This window comes from Callorhinus ursinus, unplaced genomic scaffold, assembly GCF_003265705.2.
Source record: "Callorhinus ursinus isolate GAN/ISIS: 27379988/994484 unplaced genomic scaffold, GSC_fseal_2.0 scaffold11, whole genome shotgun sequence".
NCBI classification, from domain to species: Eukaryota; Metazoa; Chordata; class Mammalia; order Carnivora; family Otariidae; genus Callorhinus; species Callorhinus ursinus.
The window spans coordinates 26,311,707-26,331,467 of record NW_027397073.1 but is presented as its reverse complement, the minus strand read 5'-3'; the positions used below and the strand labels follow the sequence as shown (position 1 = coordinate 26,331,467).

Genomic DNA, 19,761 nt, shown 5'->3' with positions numbered 1-19,761 from the left:
GTTTTAAATGCTGTTTAATTCCCTTTTAATCCCTAGAGTTCATCCCACTTTTTTTTATTTCCTTTTTAAAAATTTTATTAAGTTTTTAATTTTAATTCCAGTAGAGTTAACATACAGTGTTATATTACTTTTCAGGTGTATAATATAGCGATTCAACAATTCTATACATTACTCAGTGCTCATCACAATAAGTGCACTTTTTAATGCCCATCACCTATTTCATTCATTTCCCCACCCACCTCCCCTCTGGTGACCATCAGTTTGTTCTTCATAGTGAAGAGTCTGTTTCTTAGTTTGTCTCTGACTGTTTCCCTCTGTTTTGTTTCTTAAATTCCACACATGAGTGAAATCATATGGTATTTGTCTTTCTCTGACTTATTTCACTTAGCATTATACCCTCTAAGTCCACCCATGCTATTGCAAATGACAAGATTTCATATTTTTATATTTCATTGTATATATGTGTGTGCATCTTCTTTATCCATTCATCTACTGATGGACACTTGGGTTGCTTCCATAATTTGGCTATTGCAAATAATACTGCAATAAATATAGAAGTTCATTATGTCCTTTCAAATTTGTGTTTTCATATTCTTTGGGTAAATACCCAGTAGTGTGATTACTGGATCATAGGGTAGTTCTAGTTTTAATTTTTTGAGCAAATTCCATACTGTTTTCCACAGTAGCTGGGCTGCGCCAGTTTGCTAACACTTCAACCTTTAAATGACTGTAAAAATGTAAAATTTCTTTTCAGTTGTATCCACGAGAATTTGAAGATATTGTCATTAAAATGTCTTGATCAGGAAGTATAGACATTTCAAGCACTAAGTCTGCTATGGAAGTTCTCTCAAACTTTTCATTAATTTTTTTTGGACGTTTTATACGAGTTTACTAATTTACGTTTTCCGTAACACTTTACTATTCCAATTTTTCTTATAAGAAAATAGTGATGAGCCCTTTTTTTTTTAACCAAGGCCCATATAGGTGTTCTAAGTCCTTTCTACTTCATCAACATGCCACAAAAGTTTTATCATTTTCTTTGTGAGCTATGACCTGATAAAGGCTAGGAAGTATTCACCTAGAGAAACTCTTACACCTGCACGTGCATAGTAGGAGATATACACAAGGGTATGTATGTATGTATATATGTACAAGGGTATTCATTACAACACTGTATATAATAGTGAAACACTGGGAATAACTTACCTCATCCATCAAGAGAGTGTGTATATACATTGCGTTATATTACTGAAAAAGAATGCTATGTGTATAGAAATAAGAAAAAAAATGAACAAGCCAGAGTTACATATAATAAATGGGCAAATTCCAAAAACAATGTGAAATGCAAAATTCAAGTTGGAAAAAAGTTACATATATCCTTTCTACAAATTTTTCCAAAATATGAAACAATGGTATATATTTATGGATATATACATATGTGATAGAAGTTCAAAAACATACATGTGAATGATGAATACAAAAACCAGGACAGTGGGTACCTCTGAGAAGGGAATGGGATCTGTGGGGTATTCTGGGAGATTCTCCATTTATAGAGTTTTTTCTTAAAAAAAAAAAGAACCTGAAGCAAATATGGCAGAGTGTTAAGATATGACAGATTTGGAAGGTAGATATGCCAACCTACTTTTCTCTATGTTTGCGTGCTTGAAACATTTCATAATAAGACAAAACATAAAATACATCCTAAGTCTGATCATTCTTTACAACTTCCCTGCTCCTCAGCCTGAATGACTGGAGTAGCCTCCTGTCTTGTTTCCTTGCTTTCTATCTTGTTCCACTACAATTATTCCCCACACAACAGCCAGAATGATATTTTATAAATATAAATCTGCTCTCACCATCCCCCAATGCAAACCTTTCCGTGGGTTTATACCGCTCTAAAAATAAAAATTAAACTCCTTACCACAGCCCACAGGCCCTTGTTTTATATCCAACACTTAGCTCTTAGTCTTCCTCCACTGTCATTATTTACCCCTTCAAACTGTTTTATTTTTCTTCTGGAACTTCTCACTACCTCTGATTATATTCGTTCATGGTTTAAGGGTACAGTTATTCCCAGAGTCTCCAGCTTCCTCTAGAATATAAATTCCATGAAAGCGGGAACGTTACGCTCTGCTGTGTCCCCATTGCTAAGAATATTGCTTGACTCATTAAGTGTGACGTGTTTTTTTGGAGGAATGAATAAATGATTCCTTTTTCATTCAAAAAGGAGAGGAATGACACTTTAGTGGTTTAAAAAAAAAGGTATAATCAAACATATGGAAGCTGAAAATTACAAGGTAGTCTGTCAGCAATAACAACAGCTAAGACTCATTAAGAGCTCATTATGTACCAGGCATTTCGAAGCACCGGGACCACATACTTCTTGGGGAGCATGTCAGCCTTGCTCTCCTTCTCATAGGCCCCGAAAATCTATTTGTGACATAGAAGCCTCCTCCCTAGTCACAGCTCATTGGATCTGGATCGAACGCTGGGTGAGAAAAGCCCATCTGTTAGCCAGGAGGAAGCAATCAGATTCTTTTTCTTGAAAATTGTGCTGAGAATTGTGCAGGCTGAAGAAGTTTGAAGATGAGTCATGTTGATGGCAGGATATTTCTGAATGAAGGGGACAGCTGTTGAGGTCCCTGAAGCTGCTGCCCTGGTATCTGCCCTTTCTGGACCTTGTTGTTCAAGGTTTCCTGGGCTTAAAGACATAGTTACCCCTCTGTCCTTCCCATGACACCAGGTCCCTTCGTTTTTAAAATGAGTGTGGGTAAGTCTCTTTGTTTTGTTGATGATTCATTCCAAAAGCAGAAAAGTAAACCATCTCTTCATCAAGGAAACTTGACTAAGAGAGTTTTTCCCATGCATGGTCTCATTTAATTATTGTAACATTATGAGAGGCTATTATTAGTCCCATTTTCCAGACGAGGAGACAAGGCTTGAACAGGTCCAAAAACGTTCCGAAAATCACAGAGCAGTGAAGGTTCCACTCCTGGCCTGTGTGGCTCTGGAGGGGAGCCTGAGCTTCTCCGTGCGGCTGCAGGAGGAGGGTGGGAGAGATGAGGTAAGGAAACCAAAGCCAACATTTGATTTATTTTTATGTTTATTTTTATTTATTTTTTTAAGATTTTATTTATTTATTTGACAGACACAGCAAGAGAGGGAACACAAGCAGGGGGAGTGGGAGAGGGAGAAACAGGCTTCCCACGGAGCAGGGAGCCCGACGCGGGGCTCGATCCCAGGACCCTGGGATCGTGACCTGAGCCCAAGGCAGGTACTTCACCGATTGAGCCACCCAGGCGTCCCAGAGCCAACATTTTAATCCATTTAGGGCGATTTAGAAAAACAACACTGGTAAGAGTGTTGGGGCAAAACCCAGATTTCATTCTTGTTTTGGATAAGATCCAGAAAAAGTTTTATTCTCACATTTCACCAATCGTTGGCAGAGAGAGATTTATCGACACAGAATGGCTATATGATTAAAACGTTTTCTCTTCCCATTGTCAGAGTTGACAGTTTTTAAAGAATGGCAGGATTTTTTTTAGCAACATAAAAAATGGAGTTTTAACAATATATATTCGGAGATGACTTATAGTTGACTGTCACAGGGTTTGCAGTGAGGCAGGTATATTTCTTGTCATTCTTGAAAACTCCCCCTCATTCTTGCATGCCTTGAGAAGCCCTACTGAAGTTGTTTGACGAGAGTGAGGTGGTGAATACAGAAATCCAAGGTGTTTGCTTGGGGAGGGGCTGGGGAGAGAAAGGGATGGGGATTGATGGATTAAAGTATGATTTGAAGAGAGTAATCAATAAATCAAAGATTATGATTTAAAAACACTCAGAATTCACTTTATAGAACATCCTCAATGTGGGAGAAGGAGCAACTGGAATAATTTGTTTTCTCCAGCTGAAGTTGGACTGTGTTTTCAATACTTCAGAAAATAATATGCCTTGAGAAAGAAGCGGTAACCCTGAGCTGTAGCTCATAGACCTTAAATGACACAACTTGAAAGCATCATTAGTATGTGCATCAGACACAATTTTGTTGCCCTGGTCGTTATTTAGACTGTTTAGAACTCAAGCATAAGAAATTTTAATGTGTTTTATGAAAGGTGTTTCTTAGAAAAAGGAGAATTTTTCTTTTCTCGGTAGGTATTCATAGTTTGGGAAGCAACACATTGATACATTAAAAAAATTGGTTCTGAGAGCAGGGAACCTACCATTTGCTCACCTCACACCTTCACAGTCCCTGGAATTACCGCTGCACCAGAAAGGAAAAGAGGCCCAGGCCACACTCTCTTCCTGTTGAGATGTCTACTGGTGTGCCAATTCGGGTCCTGCTTAAGACTAAAGGCCACAAAATGAGAGACAAACACCGGTGAGGTGCACCATGGGAAGCTCAGGGGCAGAGGATAACAGGAACTGCCAGATGTCCAATATCACAATCCCCTCCGGACATGCCATGTGGCACAGCCGGGCCAGGTGCACATCTGTGGCAGCAAGATCTTCCCGAATTTCCCTGACATGCTGAAAAGTGCCCCCATGTGAAAGAGCATGAGAAAGAAAAACAAAGTCTCAAGGGGCCAGCTGTGGAAAAGGTCCATGTGGCCCCGAGTGGAAGAAGGTATAGAATGGGACACGGAAACATCTTCCAGAAGGGAAGATAAATTTATCTGTTGAATTGGGGGGTGGATGGGGGAAATAAATGAAGGGGATTAAGAGTACACTTATCATGATGAGCACGGAGTAACGTATAGAATTGTCGAGTCACTGTATCGTACACCTGAAACTAATATAACACTGTATGTTGACTAGACTGGAAGTAAAATTTTTAAAAAAGAAAAAGAATGGTCTGTTGGACAGAACTTTGCCCTTATTTTTTTCTTTTAATTTATCTGGGCTGGGGATGGAGGGTGTGCATGCTTATGTGTATATCCTAGGTTCTAATCTCAGGATGAGTTTACTCCCCCCGGGGACATTTGGCGTTCGGCAATGCCTGGAGACATTTTTGGTTGTCACAATTTCGGGGAGTGCTCCTGGTGTCTAGCGGACAGAGGCCAGGAATGCTGCTAAACATCCTAGTAAGCACAGGTCAGTCCCCCACAACAAAGAATTATCTATCCCAAAATGTCAATAGTGATAAGTCTGAGAAACACTGCCCTAGCCCAGCAAATCTAGCTAGCAGAGAATTTCAGTGAGAAAAGTTGAGTTCCTTTCTTTTTTTTTTCCTTTTAAGTAAACTGTGCCCAACGTGGGAATTGAACTCACAGTCCTGAGATCAAGAGTCACAAGCTCGACTGACTGAGCCAGCCAGGCAAACCTGAGTTTCTTTCTTGAAGGGAAAACGTATGCATTTATGTTTGCTTTTTCTTTTTAAAGTGGTGGCTTTAATCAAAACTAATTTTAAGACAGGGTGAGATGAGACTGGGGACAGACATGTCAAGATAAAGGGTTTTCTAAGTAATAGTGTGATAAGATCTCTGGTCTAGAAAACTCACTGTAGGGGCGCCTGGGTGGCTCAGTCCATTAAGTGCCTGCCTTCAGCTCAGGTCATGATCCCAGGGTCCTGGGATCGAATTCCGTATCAGGCTTCTTGCTCAGCAGAAGCCTGCTTCTCCCTCTGCCTACTGTTTCCCCTGCTTGTGCTCTCTCTCTCACTCTCTCTCTCTCTCTCTGACAAATAAATACATAAAATCTTTTTTAAAAAATAGAAAACAGTAGGAGTAACTCTGTGGTTGGGTGATCTCCAAAGACCTCATCTGAGAATCTCCTCTCTCTCAGCCCTTACGGTCCCTGCCTCATTATTCTTCATCTAGGACACTTCCACAGTTTCCTTTCTGACCTTCCAACTCCCGGCAGTCACCTTTTCAAGGTCACCTTCATTTCTGAAGAGTATTTTCATGGATATAGAATTCTAAGTTAATGGTACTTTTTTTCTTTCGGCACATATAGAGACGTATTTCTATAATCATCTGGATTCTCAGGTTGTTTCCATGTCTTGGTTATTGTAAGTAATGCTGCAATGAACTGGAGGGTACAGATATCTCTTTAAGCTGGTGATTTCTTTCCCTTTGGGTATATATCCAGAAGTGATCGATCAAGTAGTAGTTCTATTTTTAATTTTTTGAGGGGCCTCCATACTGTTTTCCACAGTGGTTGTACCACTTCATATTGCCACCAACCGTGCATACGGGTTCCCTCTTCTTTGTGTCCTTGCCTGCATCTGTTGTCTTTTTAATAGTAGTCATTCTAACAGGGGTAAGGTATATCTCACTGTGTTTTTGATTTGCATTTTCCTGATGATTAGAGATGTTGAGCACCTTTTCATGAACTTGTTCATTTGTATGTCTCCCATTTTTCTTATTGGATTTTTGGGGGGTTTTTTGTTTGTTTGTTTTTAGCTATTGAGTTGTGTAAGTTCCTTATATAGTTTGGATATTAACCCCTTAACAGAAAGATGGTTTGCAAATATTTTCTTTGATTCCATAGGTTCTCTTTTCATTTCATTGATAATTTCTTCTGTTGTGAAGAAGCTTTCTAGTTTGCTATAGTTGATTTTTGTTTTTGTTGCTTGTGCTTTGGTGCATATCCAAAAAAAATCATTGCTAAGACAGATGTTAAAGAACTTTTTCCTATGTTTTCTTCTAGGAGTTTTATGGTTTCAGGTCTTATGCTTAAGTCTTTAATCCATTTCAAGTTAATTTTTGTAAATGGTATAAGATAGGGGTCCAATTTCATTCTTGTGCATGTGAATATCTAGTTTTCCCAACGCAATCTATTGAAGAGACTGTCCTTCCCCCATTGAGTATTCTTGACTTGTCAAATATTAGTTGATCAAAATGAATTTCTTAATGTGAGTCTTGGTTAGAAAAGTTTGAAAGCCAGTGGTCACATGAAGGAGACCCCTTAGAAAAAATTACATTAAATTTGGAAATACAGCAAAACAGTATAGCATGACCTTTCAGTGTCACACTAGAACAATGTTTAGGAGGCCCAATCTCTGTCCAATAGGACTTGCTGTGATGATGGAAATATTCTAGATGTGTGTTGCTCAATATATCAGCCACAAGCTACATATGGCAACTAAATACTAGAGATGGGGCTAGTGCGACTGAGGGATTGAATTTTTAACTTTTTAAATTTTAATTAAAATTGAAATGTAAATGGCCAAAACTAGAGGAATGTATCTATTCCCCTTAGAAAAAATTCCAAAGGCTATGGTTGTATTGCCCTGTAGAACATTGACCAGTTTTGTATATAATCCAGCAGTCTTATCCTAACTTTGTTTTCTTTCTTTTTTTTTTTTTTTTAAGATTCCATTTATTTTTTGACAGAGAGAGAGAGACAGTGAGAGAAGGAACAAAAGCAGGGGGAGTGGGAGAGGGAGAGGAGGAAGCAGCAGGCCTCCCCTGGAGCAGGGAGCAGGGAGCCCCATGCGGGGCTCAATGAGGGGCTCGACGCGGGGCTCGACGCGGGGCTCAACGCGGGGCTCAACGCGGGGCTCAACCCCAGGACCCTGGGATCATGACCTGAGCCGAAGGCAGACGCTTAATGACTGAGCCACCCAGGCGCCCCTTATTCTAACTTTGTTTTCTTTAAATGCCTGTGAATACCTGGTACCTCAAAATGCTCTTTAAACCACCTTTACCATTTAACTGGCTCCCTGAAGGACTTAAGGGGCATCTTTGACATGTGTCCGTTCATATTAAAGAGAATTCTGTTTTTAATTTTTTGAAAATTATGTCAACAAAACAATGTAATAAGTGCAACAGGAAAGGTATGCAATGAAATCAGGACCAATTTTCTCTTTGCCTAAACTCTACCTGGGGTAAGTGTAGTGATTGGAAAAGCTCCATTGAACTGTCCTAGAAGGTGATTTCAGAGCTGTGTCTTAGGAGGCAATATAGGCTTTTATTAGGCAAATGAAGTGAGAGTGAACCTCTAAGCAAAAGAAACTGCTCAGAAGTAGTTCACAATTCCTGTAATCTGGGGATGGGGGTGGGGGTTGCCTGGGTTAGAGGAATAACAGGTGAAACTGGACAGGGAGGGTGGCAGCATGGTGTAGTGGAAAGGCACACTGGCTTCATTCAGGAGACAGTTTTGCATACTAATTTTATCTTAAAATTGGCTAATTTGGCTCTTTGTGCCCATTTCCACAACTGTAAATTGGGAGTGTTAATGACTTCTCCATGGGGTGTTAGGATTAAATTAGATAACCACAAAAAAGTGCGTTGTCTGGTGTGCTATAGATGTTTAATAAATTGTAGTTATTATTTCTAATGAGAGAGTGGTCAACAGTTCAAATGGTGCTAAGTTTAAATAAGATAAAGGTGTAAAATAATCTATAATTGGCTTTCCTAATTAGGAAGTTATTAAAGACTCTGGGAAGAACAGCTTCAAAGGAGGAGGGACAGAATGTGTTGAGAACTGGATGGGAGGTGACAAAGGGAAGAGAGAGGACTCCTAGTCCTTTCAAAAGGCTTGTAGTAAATGGGAGAGAGGTGATTCAATTCAGCAATTATAAGATGAGAGATTCTGGGGGGTTTTGTTTTGTTTTGTATTAGACTGAGGAAACTTGGATATTTTGTATCCTAAGGGTAGAGAATGGAAGAAGAAGCCCGAAGATAATGAAGAGGGGATGGTTTAGAATAGGATTAACAGCAAGTGAGACAGAAGGGAAAGACATTGAAGACACAGAACACATGAAGAAAATGGAGCAGAGGAAAATGTCAAGTCCATGTTTGTCGGCTTTTAATGAGCATAGGTCTGTCGTGGAGGGAGTTGGAGGAGAAGGGGAAGATGGACGCACACTTTGCATCCCAGAAAGCCTCTGACAGCCAAAGTACACAGGAGATTCTTCCAGTCTGCAAGGACCGCTTGCGGACATTTCAAAGGAAAGCAGGAAATTCCTTCCAAACATTTAACTTAATACGGGGGGAGATGGGGGCCTAGAAAAGACGAGATGTCAAAGTGTAGTCTTGGGAACGTAGCCGTTGGGTCACAAAGGCCTAAACAACTGCCGAAATCAAGGACAAATACATAAATTTAGTAACTTGCGTTTTAGAGACAGAAATTAAGCGAACCAAGACAATTTCAAACCCCGCCCCAAGTCCTGTCAATCATCCCCTCTCCATCTCTTGATTGGTCAGTGCTGTGCAAAGGCTCCGGATTAAACGTGTTTATTTTAATATTGATTGGCATGAGAAAGAATCCATTTGTGCCCAGCGATTGGCTGACCTGTCTAGGCTCCGACCAATCCTGAAAGGGGCGGGCTGGTTAAGCGTCCGGTTTCTCCGAGCGGCTTTCTTTGGAAGCACTGGGCAGGCTAGAGACTGGCCCTTTTCACCTCTCCGGCCCTAAACAGGAGCTAATGGAGCTTTCTTACCAGACCCTCAGATTCACGCACCAGGCACGGGAAGCGGTAAGGAAAGCATATACAAAAAAAGAACTGTACTAGGAACTCTTCTCTCCTGTTGCTACGGGCCGATTTGTGCGTCCCCCGGTTGCTATGGCGACACAGGCCCCCCCCCCCCTCCCCGCCGAGTGGCACAAGCGCAGGGAGGGTTCTTAGGCCCCACTGGTCAAGTCCAGGGCTGGGTTTGAGGCTGTGATGGGAATAGGATGGGTCTGGGACCGAGGGCGGTTTGGGAGTGCCTACGGGTTTGATGAAAGGGACCGCAGTTCGTGACTTAGGAAACGGTGTGGTGTTTATTAGACCGGCTGTCCTGATGGGTGAGCAGGTGCGGGGAGTGGTTAAAAGGAAGACTGTTGAAAGGCAGGGCGGCTCTGACCTGGGAGTTGGGACCCTGGGTTCTGATCCTGATTCTCCACTTACCAAGGCTGAGGGACCTTAGGTATTTAATTCCCTCCTCGGGCTTCAGTTCTGGGACTCTAACCCTTTTCACACGAAGATTACATGACCTTTACAGGTCATACGATGGTTTCTGTTGTACCATCTGCTAACTGCCCAGCAGTACTTTACACAACAACGCCCATGAATTGAGGACATACATACTCAATGCCAGGCACTGGGGAAATAAAAACAATGCTTTGGGGAGGAGGGAGGATAAATAAAATTAAAGTTCAAAAAAACTACTGATATCTGGGCCCCCACCTCTAGAGATTCTGATTTACTGATTTTGGGTACATTCTGTGCATCAACTTTTTTTTTTTTAAGCCCAGCAGGTGATTACAGTGTGTAGCCAAGGTTATGAACCACTGCCCTAGTGTCTCTGACCTTAAAAAACAAACAAACAAACAAACAAACAAACAATACAGAAGAAGAGATAACCCTCCGGTTGTCCTCACATTCCCCTCTACCTACCAACCTCTCTCTATTTCTCTCCAGCTTCTGGAAAGGGTTGGTGTTCCTCAAGCTTGTATTGTCCTCAAGCCTATTTCAGTCTAGCCCAAATTACCCATATATAGAACATTTTGCATTGACTTTTAATAAAGCAGATTCCTGGACCTCCGCAAGACTTACTGAATCAGAAACAATCTGGGATGGGGTCTTGAAAAGTGCATTGTAAACACATACCCAGGTTTGAAAACCACTGCCCTAAATGGGCTCATATATTTTCATGATTTCCAATAACATTTATATGCCAACAACCCCCCATCCCCTAAACTGACTCTAGAGTGGATTTCTTTGCTGGGCCCCAAGCCCACATGGTGTCCTAGAAGGTGGAATACAGAGAGGACAATGAATCAACTGATTACTTGACAAATCTAGGGGCATATCTCAAGAATCTGCATCTTTTTTTTTTTTTTTAAGATTTTATTTATTTGACAGAGAGAGACAGCGAGAGGGAACACAAGCTCGGAGAGTGAGAGAGGGAGAAGCAGGCCTCCCGCCGAGCAGGGAGCCCGATATGGGGCTCGAACCCAGGACCCTGGGGTCATGACCCGAGCCAAAGGCAGACACTCAACGACTGAGCCACCCAGGCGCCCCAAGAATCTGCATCTTAATTTGTTCAATATCTAACTTTTTGCTTCCCTTCTAAAACCTGTACCTTTCCCAGTCTTCCTCCACCTGGGAATGTGAAACCACCATCCACCAATTGCCCAAATCAGAATTCTGGGACTATTCCTTAGCTCCTTCCTCCTAGTCCCTCCCTTATGTCCTCCTATAAGGAAGACAGCAGCAAATCTTATTGATTCTACTTCTATAATAGGTCTTTAAACATCCTTATCTCTGCCCCTGAGATCCTAATCCAATCCACCATAATCTCTTACATATACACTGCAGTAGCCTCCTAACTATTCTTCCTATTGGTTTTTGCCTCCCTCTAGTCCATGTGATCTTCTTAAAATTGTGTCACTCCCTAGCTGGGATCCTTTTATTGGCTTTTCATTACAGTTATGATAAAACCCCCAAACCTTGACGTGACCTACAGAGCACCGCAATGGTGTAGCCCAATTTCCGCATCCAGTCTCTTCTTCACCACTTTCTGCTTTGCCTCCCACTGATCCAGGCACATTCTCTTTGATCTGACATGTCTCTGAACTCCACATATTCTGTACCATACAAGTTAGTATTTAATTGTGATTAATTTTTTTAAGGTTTATTCATCTACTTGGGGGGAGGCAGAGGGAGAGAGAAAGAATCCTGAAGCAGACTCCCTGCTGAGCAGGGAGCCCAACGTGAGGCTCCATCCCAGGACCCTGAGATCATGACCTGAGCTGATTTCAAGAGTTGGATGCTCAACCTACTGAGCCACCCACGCACCCCTAATTTTTTTTAAAGTAGGCTCCACACGGGGCTTGAACTTACAACCCTGCAATCAAGACCTGAGCTGAGATCAAGAGTCAGCTGCTTAACCAACTGAGCCACTCAGGTGCCCCTAATTTGTGGTTAATTTATGTTACTGCTTCGTGCATGTGACATAGCCTGTCAAACAATTCATGTAACTTGAAGGCAGATCCACTTTCATTTTTTGTTTTATTCCCTAGATGGCGCTGAGAGACATATTTAGGTATGGCCATTGATGGCTTGATTTTGCAGGGGGTGTAAATGCAAGGAGTTGTGCTGATTAGGGGTCTGCAGAAGGAAGAAGGTGGAGGTAGGTGCGGTGATCTGGTGAACTGACTATAAAAAGGATTGCATGTCCACAAGCAATTTTGATCATCTACATCAACTACTGTATTAGGATTTCCAGAATACTTCCTTTTTATTTGGTTTATTTTTATTGTTGTTTCAAATTATACATACATATACAATTGCTCTGAGATCTTCAATTTCTCCAGGGAGAAATCCTCTACCCGCTCCTATAGGAATAAGGGCACAATAAACTTGGTTGCCACCATTGTTGGAGTTAAACAGGGGAAGACAGCTCTGTGTGAGGTGGGGGATTTCTCCTCACTATTCAGTGCACAGATTATGCTTAATTACTCCTTCCCTAATTACATAATTGCATACTTAATTACTTTTTCCTTTCCAAAGTTTGTGTGGTTGAGTTTCTTCTCAGAGTAAATGTCCAATCTTCAGCCAGAGTAGGGGAGGAATTGTCACCTGATTGGGATGGGGAAGGGAATCGCTTATACTTTGTTCAGCCTGCTCCTCATTATTTCTGTCCTTAGAAGTGCCTGGTGACTCCACAAGTACCCAGTGCACTCAGTTCCTGTAATTGTCTAGGGCTCTGTCATACTTAGGTGCTTCTTGTTGACTACTTTCTCTGTAGGTGTTGGTTTTCTTTGATTTTGGTTGTCTTTTGCTTTTGTCTTTCTGTGCTCTCTTAAGTCAGCTGGCATTTATCTAATTGCTTTCCATTTGTCAATTTTATTGTCATATTTGTTGTCACTTCCTCTTCTAGGGTCTTTGTCCTTTTTTCCCTCCATCCATTTCTGCTCTAATCTTAATTATTTCCCTCCTTCTCCTGGCTTTTTTTTTGGAATTTGTTTGTTCTGTTTCTAGCTCCTTTAGGTATAAGGATAGGTTGTTAATTTGAGATTTTGAGACTTTTCTTGCTTCTTGAGGTAGGCCTGTGTTGCTATAAACATCACTCACATTTAATGCAATCCCTATCAAAATACCATCAACATTTTCCAAAAACTGGAACAAACAATCCTAAAATTTGTATGGAACCACGAAAGACCCCGGATAGCCAGAGGAATGTTGAAAAAGAAAAGCAAAGCTGGAGGCATCACGAGTCTGGACTTCAAGCTCTATTACAAAGCTGTAGTCATCAAGACAGTATGGAACTGGCATAAAAACAGACACATAGATCAATGGAACAGAATAGAAAAACTCAGAAATGGACCCACGACTATATGGTCAACTAATCTTTGACAAAGCAGGAAAGAATATCCAATGGAAAAAGACAGTCGCTTCAACAAATAGTTTTGGGAAAACTGGACAGCGACATGCAGAAGAATGAAACTGGACCATTTTCTTACACCATACACAAAAATAAATTAAAAAATGTGAGATAGGAAACCATCAAAATCCTAGAGGAGATTATAGGCAGCAACCTCTTTGACCTCAGCTGTAGCAACTTCTTACTAGACACATCTCTGGAGGCAAGGGAAACAAAAGCAAAAATGAACTATTGGGACTTCATCAAGGTAAAAAGCTTCTGCACAGTGAAGGAAACAATCAACAAAACTAAAGGGCAAGGGGTTTTCAATATTATTAATTCTTTCAAAGAACCAGCTCCTTTGTTGATCTATTTTTTTTTTAATTTCTGTATCATTGATTTGTTCTCTAATCTTTACTATTTCTCTTCTCCTGCTCGATTTAGGCTTTATTTGCTGTTCTTTTTCCAGCTGCTTTAGGTGTAAGGATAGATTGTGCATTTGAGACTCTTCTTGTTTCACAACCAACACCAAAGAAATACAAACATTTATAAGAGAATATTATGAGCAATTTTATGCCAACAAATTAGGCAATCTGGAAGAAAATGGATGCATTCCTAGAAACATATAAATGACCAAAACTGAAACAGAAAGAAAGAGAAAACCTGAACAGATCCATAACCAGCAAAGAAATTTGAGCAGTAATCAAAAATCTCCCAACAAACAAGAGTCCAGGGCCAGATGTCTTCCAGCGGAATTCTACCAAACATTTATTTTTATTTTATTTTTTTTTAAAGAATTTATTTATTTATTAGAGAGAGAGAGAGAATGAGAGATAGAGAGCACGAGAGGGAGGAGGATCAGAGGGAGAAGCAGACTCCCCGCTGAGCAGGGAGCCCGATGCGGGACTCGATCCCGGGACTCCAGGATCATGACCTGAGCCGAAGGCAGTCGCTTAACCAACTGAGCCACCCAGGCGCCCTCTACCAAACATTTAAAGAAGAATTAATACCTATTCTTCTGAAGCTGTTTCAAAAAATAGAAATGGAAGGAAAACTTCCAAACTCTTTCTATGAGGCCAGCATTCCCTTGATCCCAAAACCAGACAAAGACCCCGTCAAAAAGGAGATCCCTGATGAATATGGATGCAAAAATTCTCACCAAGATACTAGCTAATAGGATCCAACAATACATTAAAAGGATTATTCACCATGGCCAAGTGGGATTTATTCCTGGGCTGCAAGGGTGGTTCAACATCTGCAAATCAATCAATGTGATATACCACATTAATAAAAGAAAGGACAAGAACTGTATGATCCTCTCAATAGATGCAGAGAAAGCATTTGACAAAATACAACATCCTTTCTTGATAAAAACTCTCCACAGTGTAGGGATAGAGGGAACATACCTCAATATCATGAAAGCCATATATGAAAACTCACAGCGAATATCATCTTCAGTGGAGAAAAATTGAGAGCTTTCCCTTAAGGTCAGAACAAAACAGGGATGTCCACTCTCATCACTGTTGTTCAACATAGTACTGGAAGTCCTAGCCTCAGCAGTCAGACAACAAAAAGAAATAAAAAGCATCCAAATTGGCAAAGAAGAAGTCAAACTTTCACTCTTTGCAGGTGACATGATACTCTATGTTGAAAACCCAAAATACTCCACCCCAAAATTGCTAACTTATACAGGAATTCAGCAAAGTGGCAGGATATAAAACCAATGCACAGAAATCAGTTGCATTTCTATACCCTAACAATGAGACAGAAGAAAGAAATGAAGGAATCAATCCCATTTACAATTGCACCAAAAACCATAAGATACCGAGGAATAAACCTAACCAAAGAGGTAAAGGATCTGTACTCTGAAGACTACAGAACACTTATGAAAGAAATTGAGGAAGACACAAAGAGATGGAAAAACATTCCATGCTCATGGACTGGAAGAATAAATATTGTTAAAACGTCTATGCTACCTAGAGCAATCTACATATTTAATGCAAGCCCTATCAAAATACCATCAACATTTTTCAAAAACTGGAACAAAGAATCTTAAAATTTATATGGAACCACAAAAGACCCCAAATAGCCACAGGAATGTTGAAAAAAAAAAAAAACAACCAAAAAACCAAAGCTGGTGGCATCAAAATTCTGGACTTCAAGCTATGTTACAAAGCTATAGTCATCAAGACAGTATGGAACTGGCACAAAAACAGACACATAAATCAATGGAACAGAATAGAAAACCCAGAAATGGACCCTCAACTAATCTTCAACAAAGCAGGAAAGAATATCCAATGGAAAACAGACAGTCTCTTCAACAAATGGTGTTGGGAAAATTGGACAGCCACATGCAGAAGAATGAAACTGAACCATCTTCCTACACAATACACAAAAAAATAAACTCAATATGGATGAAAGACCTAAAGTGAGACAGGAATCCATCAAAATCCTAGAGGAGAACACAGGCAGCAACCTCCGAGATCTTGGCCACAGCAACTTCTTGCTAGAGACATCTCCAAAGGCAAGGGAAACAAAAGCAAAAATGAACTATTGGGACTTCATCAAGATAAAAAGCCTTTGTACAGCCAAGGAAACAGTTGACAAAACTAAAAGACAACCGACAGAATGGGAGAAGATATTTGAAATGTTTTATCAGATAAAGGGCTACTATCCAAGATCTATAAACTTACCAAACTCAACACCCAAAAACCAAATAATCCAGTCAAGAAATGGGCAGAAAACGTGAACGGACATTTCTCTAAAGAAGACATACAAATGGCCAGCAGACACATGAAAAAATGCTCAACATTACTCTGCACAGGGAAATACAAATCAAAACCACAATGCAATACCACCTCACACCAGTCAGAATGACTAAAATTACAACTCAGGAAAGGACAGATGTTGGCAAGGATGCAGAGAAAGGGGAACCCTCTTACACTGTTGGTGGGCATGCAAGCTGATATAGCCACTCTGGAAAACAGTATGGAGGTTCCTCAAAAACTTAAAAATAGAGCTACCCTACGACCCAGCAATTGTACTACTTAGTGTTTATCCAAAGGATACAAACACAGTGATTCAAAGGGGCACCTTCATCCCAGTGTTTATAGACTATGGAAAGAGCCCAGATGTCCATCAACAGATGAATGGATAAAGAAGATGTGGTATATATACACAATGGAATATTACTTGGCCATCAAAAAGAATAAAATCTTGCCATTTGCAAAGAAGTGGATGGAACTAGAGGGTATTATGCTGAGCGAAATAAGTCAGTCAGAGAAAGACAAGTGCCCTATGATTTCACTCATATGTAGAATTTAAGAAACCAAACAGATGAACATAGGGGAAGGGAAGGAAAATTAAAAAGATAAAAACAGAGAGGGACACAAACCATAAGAGACTCTTAACTCTAGGAAACAAACAGGGTTGCTGGAGGGGAGGGAGGTGGGGGGATGGGGTAACTGGGTGATGGGCATTAAGGAGGGCACTTGATGTAATGAGCACTGGGTGTTATATGCAAATGATGAATCATCAAATTCTACCTCTTCAACTAATAATACACTGTATGTTAATGAAATTAAATTAAAAATTTTAAAAAAGAAGAAATTAAATAAAGGAGAAGAAAACCATGAACAAAAACAGAACAAAAAAAAAACCCAAATAAATGTAGTGTTTAATTAAAATAAGACTTTTTCCAATCTTTAGACCTCTGCAACTTATTTCTTTTCAATTTGAATTTAATATCCTCTAAAACGTGCTAAGGGCAAGGAAGCTCTAAGGAGAAATTGCTTTGGTGTTTTTAATTTGACCACACAATTCAAAACAAATAAACAGTAATTAGTATCAATGCACAAGAATGCTTTTTGGAAAGCCATTATTGATCCACACATATGTACACGCAGAATAATCCTGGAACAAAGTTAATTTTATTTCTCCTATATCATTATATATACTTTTCAAAAGTGGTGACTTTGCCTTTGTGAGACTTTTATATTAAAAAATATCTGCTATAAGTGTTAGCTAATTAATGAGGTGGTTGACTAGGTTTTTAAATGAGTGTTGTTAAATGCCGTAGCTTTTATTAATTGCATGGGCCCCTAAACAAAAGAGTAATTGAAAATTTAATTACATCAGTGTTTTTCCTCAAAGAACTGAAGCTTATTAAACTTTAAATGTTCAAACATTTAAGCATCTATTGGAATACCAATAGCTATAAACAATGTGCAGTTCTAAATACTAATTAAACAAACTCTAAATCACCATAAAGCGAAGCTGAATTTTAAGTAACTTTTATGGTTTAAATGTTCTTCTCCGCTTTTCCACAAGGAAGATTAACCACTTCACTACTGACCACTGCAGCAGCCTCGTGGGTATCTTCTAAAATGCTGTGGCTGCTGTGGGACCACATTCTTCCTGGACATGGACCAAGAAAGGGAGACTGATCGGACCACCTGGAACACTTTGCGAATGTCACACTGCTACTCTTGGAGACTTTTTTTTTTGTGTTTTATTTCTTTTTCAACCACTAAAAGAATATGAGAGTGTACAGATATGAATTGGTATATTTGATGGTTTGGTTTAAAAATACCTTCATTTGGAAAAATAACATTTATTAGGTTTTATTTTTAAATGCAAAAAGTATACAAATATACTTTTAAAAGTATATAAAAATATATAAATCACCACCCAGATAAATCTTTCTTTTCTTTTATTTGAGAGAGAGAGCATGCATGTGCATGTATGAGGAAGGGGAGGGGCAGAGGGAGAGGGAGAGACTCTCAAGCAGACTCCCCACTGAGTGGGAGCCTGAGGCGGGCTTGATTCCAAGACCCCAAGATCATGACCCCGGCTGAAACCAAGAGTTGGGAGCTCAACTGACTGAGTCACCCAGGTGCCCCATCACCCAGATAAATCTTGTATGCATCAAAAAAAAAAAATTGATAAAGCTTTCTGCTTCCCACTGTGATGGAGTAACAGGTGCCAGACTAGCCTTCCTACCGTACACAGCTAGAAACCTGGCCTACGTACATGAATAATCTGTTTTCAGCCAGTGGACAGTGTGCTCACGGGAGAAGGGCTTCAGCTTGGAAGCAGTAACCGGGTTCTGACACCCAAGGGAGTATCTAAGCAGAGCAGAGATGAGACCGAGAGTATAGTTTGGGAAGACTTAGATGGTTGATGGTGGGAGGAAAGGGGACCAGGGAGGAGGGGGCTCTGCAAACAAATTGCTCCATATTTCTGAGTTTTGGGCTGAATACTAAGCTGTGCATCTATAGAGTGAAAAATATACAAAGCTGGGGAAAACCCAGTTACCAGGGAACGATAAATTGAACAACTAGTGGTGTTCACATAACCTCCTTGTAACACTGAAAGACATTTTAATGCCAAGCAGCCCGAGTGGAGAAATGCTGTGGAAGAGCAGAGCACTTAGTGGAGTTTCCAGGAAGCCTGTGCATTAGGAGTAAGCTAAACCAGCCCTAGAGTAAGGCCACTTTAGATCTCTCTTTCCTAACAAAGCTTAAAAGCAAGGCTTGATAGGATCAGACTTACCCACAAATAACTAAACTATCCGCCAGAATAAAACTCAACACACTTAAAAGAAGACAAGAAAATCCAGACATTCACAAAAACTGGCATCCAATAAAAAACTACTAGCGGTTGTAAGAAACAGGAAAATCTAACAAAACCAGGACAAAACTCAGTCAACAGAAATAGATTCAGAAATAGTGGAGAAAACAGAATTGGCAGACAAGGACTTTAAAATAGCTATGATAAATATGTTTAAGGATTTAAAGAAAACAGAATTCTAAAGAGGAAAAAACCAGAAGATAAAAAATAAAACACAACTCACAGAGTTGAAAAAGACAGCATTTTAATCCGAAAGGCTCACTAAAAACTATCTAAACTGCCACACATGGAAAAAGTTTGAAGGAAAAAATGGACAAAAACCTCAGTGACATGATGGACAATATCAAGGAGTCAAACACACGTTCAATTCATATCCCAGAGCAGTGACGAAGAGGAGAAAAAAATACAAGGAAATCATGGCTAAAAATTTCCCACAGATCCAAGAAACTCAAAACCTTCCAAGCAGGACGGACACACACTTGTTAGTTGTGACAAAGCAAGGTGCTTTGTTATGAGCTGCTCTCTGGAGACACCCATGTGGCAAGGGACGGAAGGAAGTTTCCAGCCAACAGCCAACAAGAAACTAAGGCCCACGGTCCTCCAGCTCATAAGGAACTGAATTCTGCCAACAACCACAGGGGCAGAAGGAACACGTTTGGGTGATAGAAATGTTCTAAATCTGAATGGGAGTGCTGATTACATATGTGCACCCATTCATGGGACTGTGCACTTAAAATGAATGCATTGTACTATATGTAAATGATACCTTAATAAAGGTGATTTCAAAAGTGATATAAGAACTCACACAATATTTAACAGAAAGACATACAATGAA

At 40.1% G+C, this 19,761-nt stretch overlaps 1 protein-coding gene across 1 annotated transcript in view; it reads left to right on the top strand.

Annotated features, from left to right (window-relative positions):
* The first annotated feature begins 9,317 nt into the window (after positions 1-9,317).
* The window catches only part of KATNAL2 (katanin catalytic subunit A1 like 2), an 88,384-nt gene continuing 77,940 nt past the window's right edge, over positions 9,318-19,761 (top strand). The window contains exon 1 of the mRNA XM_025886882.2: positions 9,318-9,421. Coding sequence (XP_025742667.2) covers positions 9,371-9,421 — 51 coding nt within the window. The 5' untranslated portion in view covers positions 9,318-9,370. The remainder of the gene's footprint in view (positions 9,422-19,761) is intronic.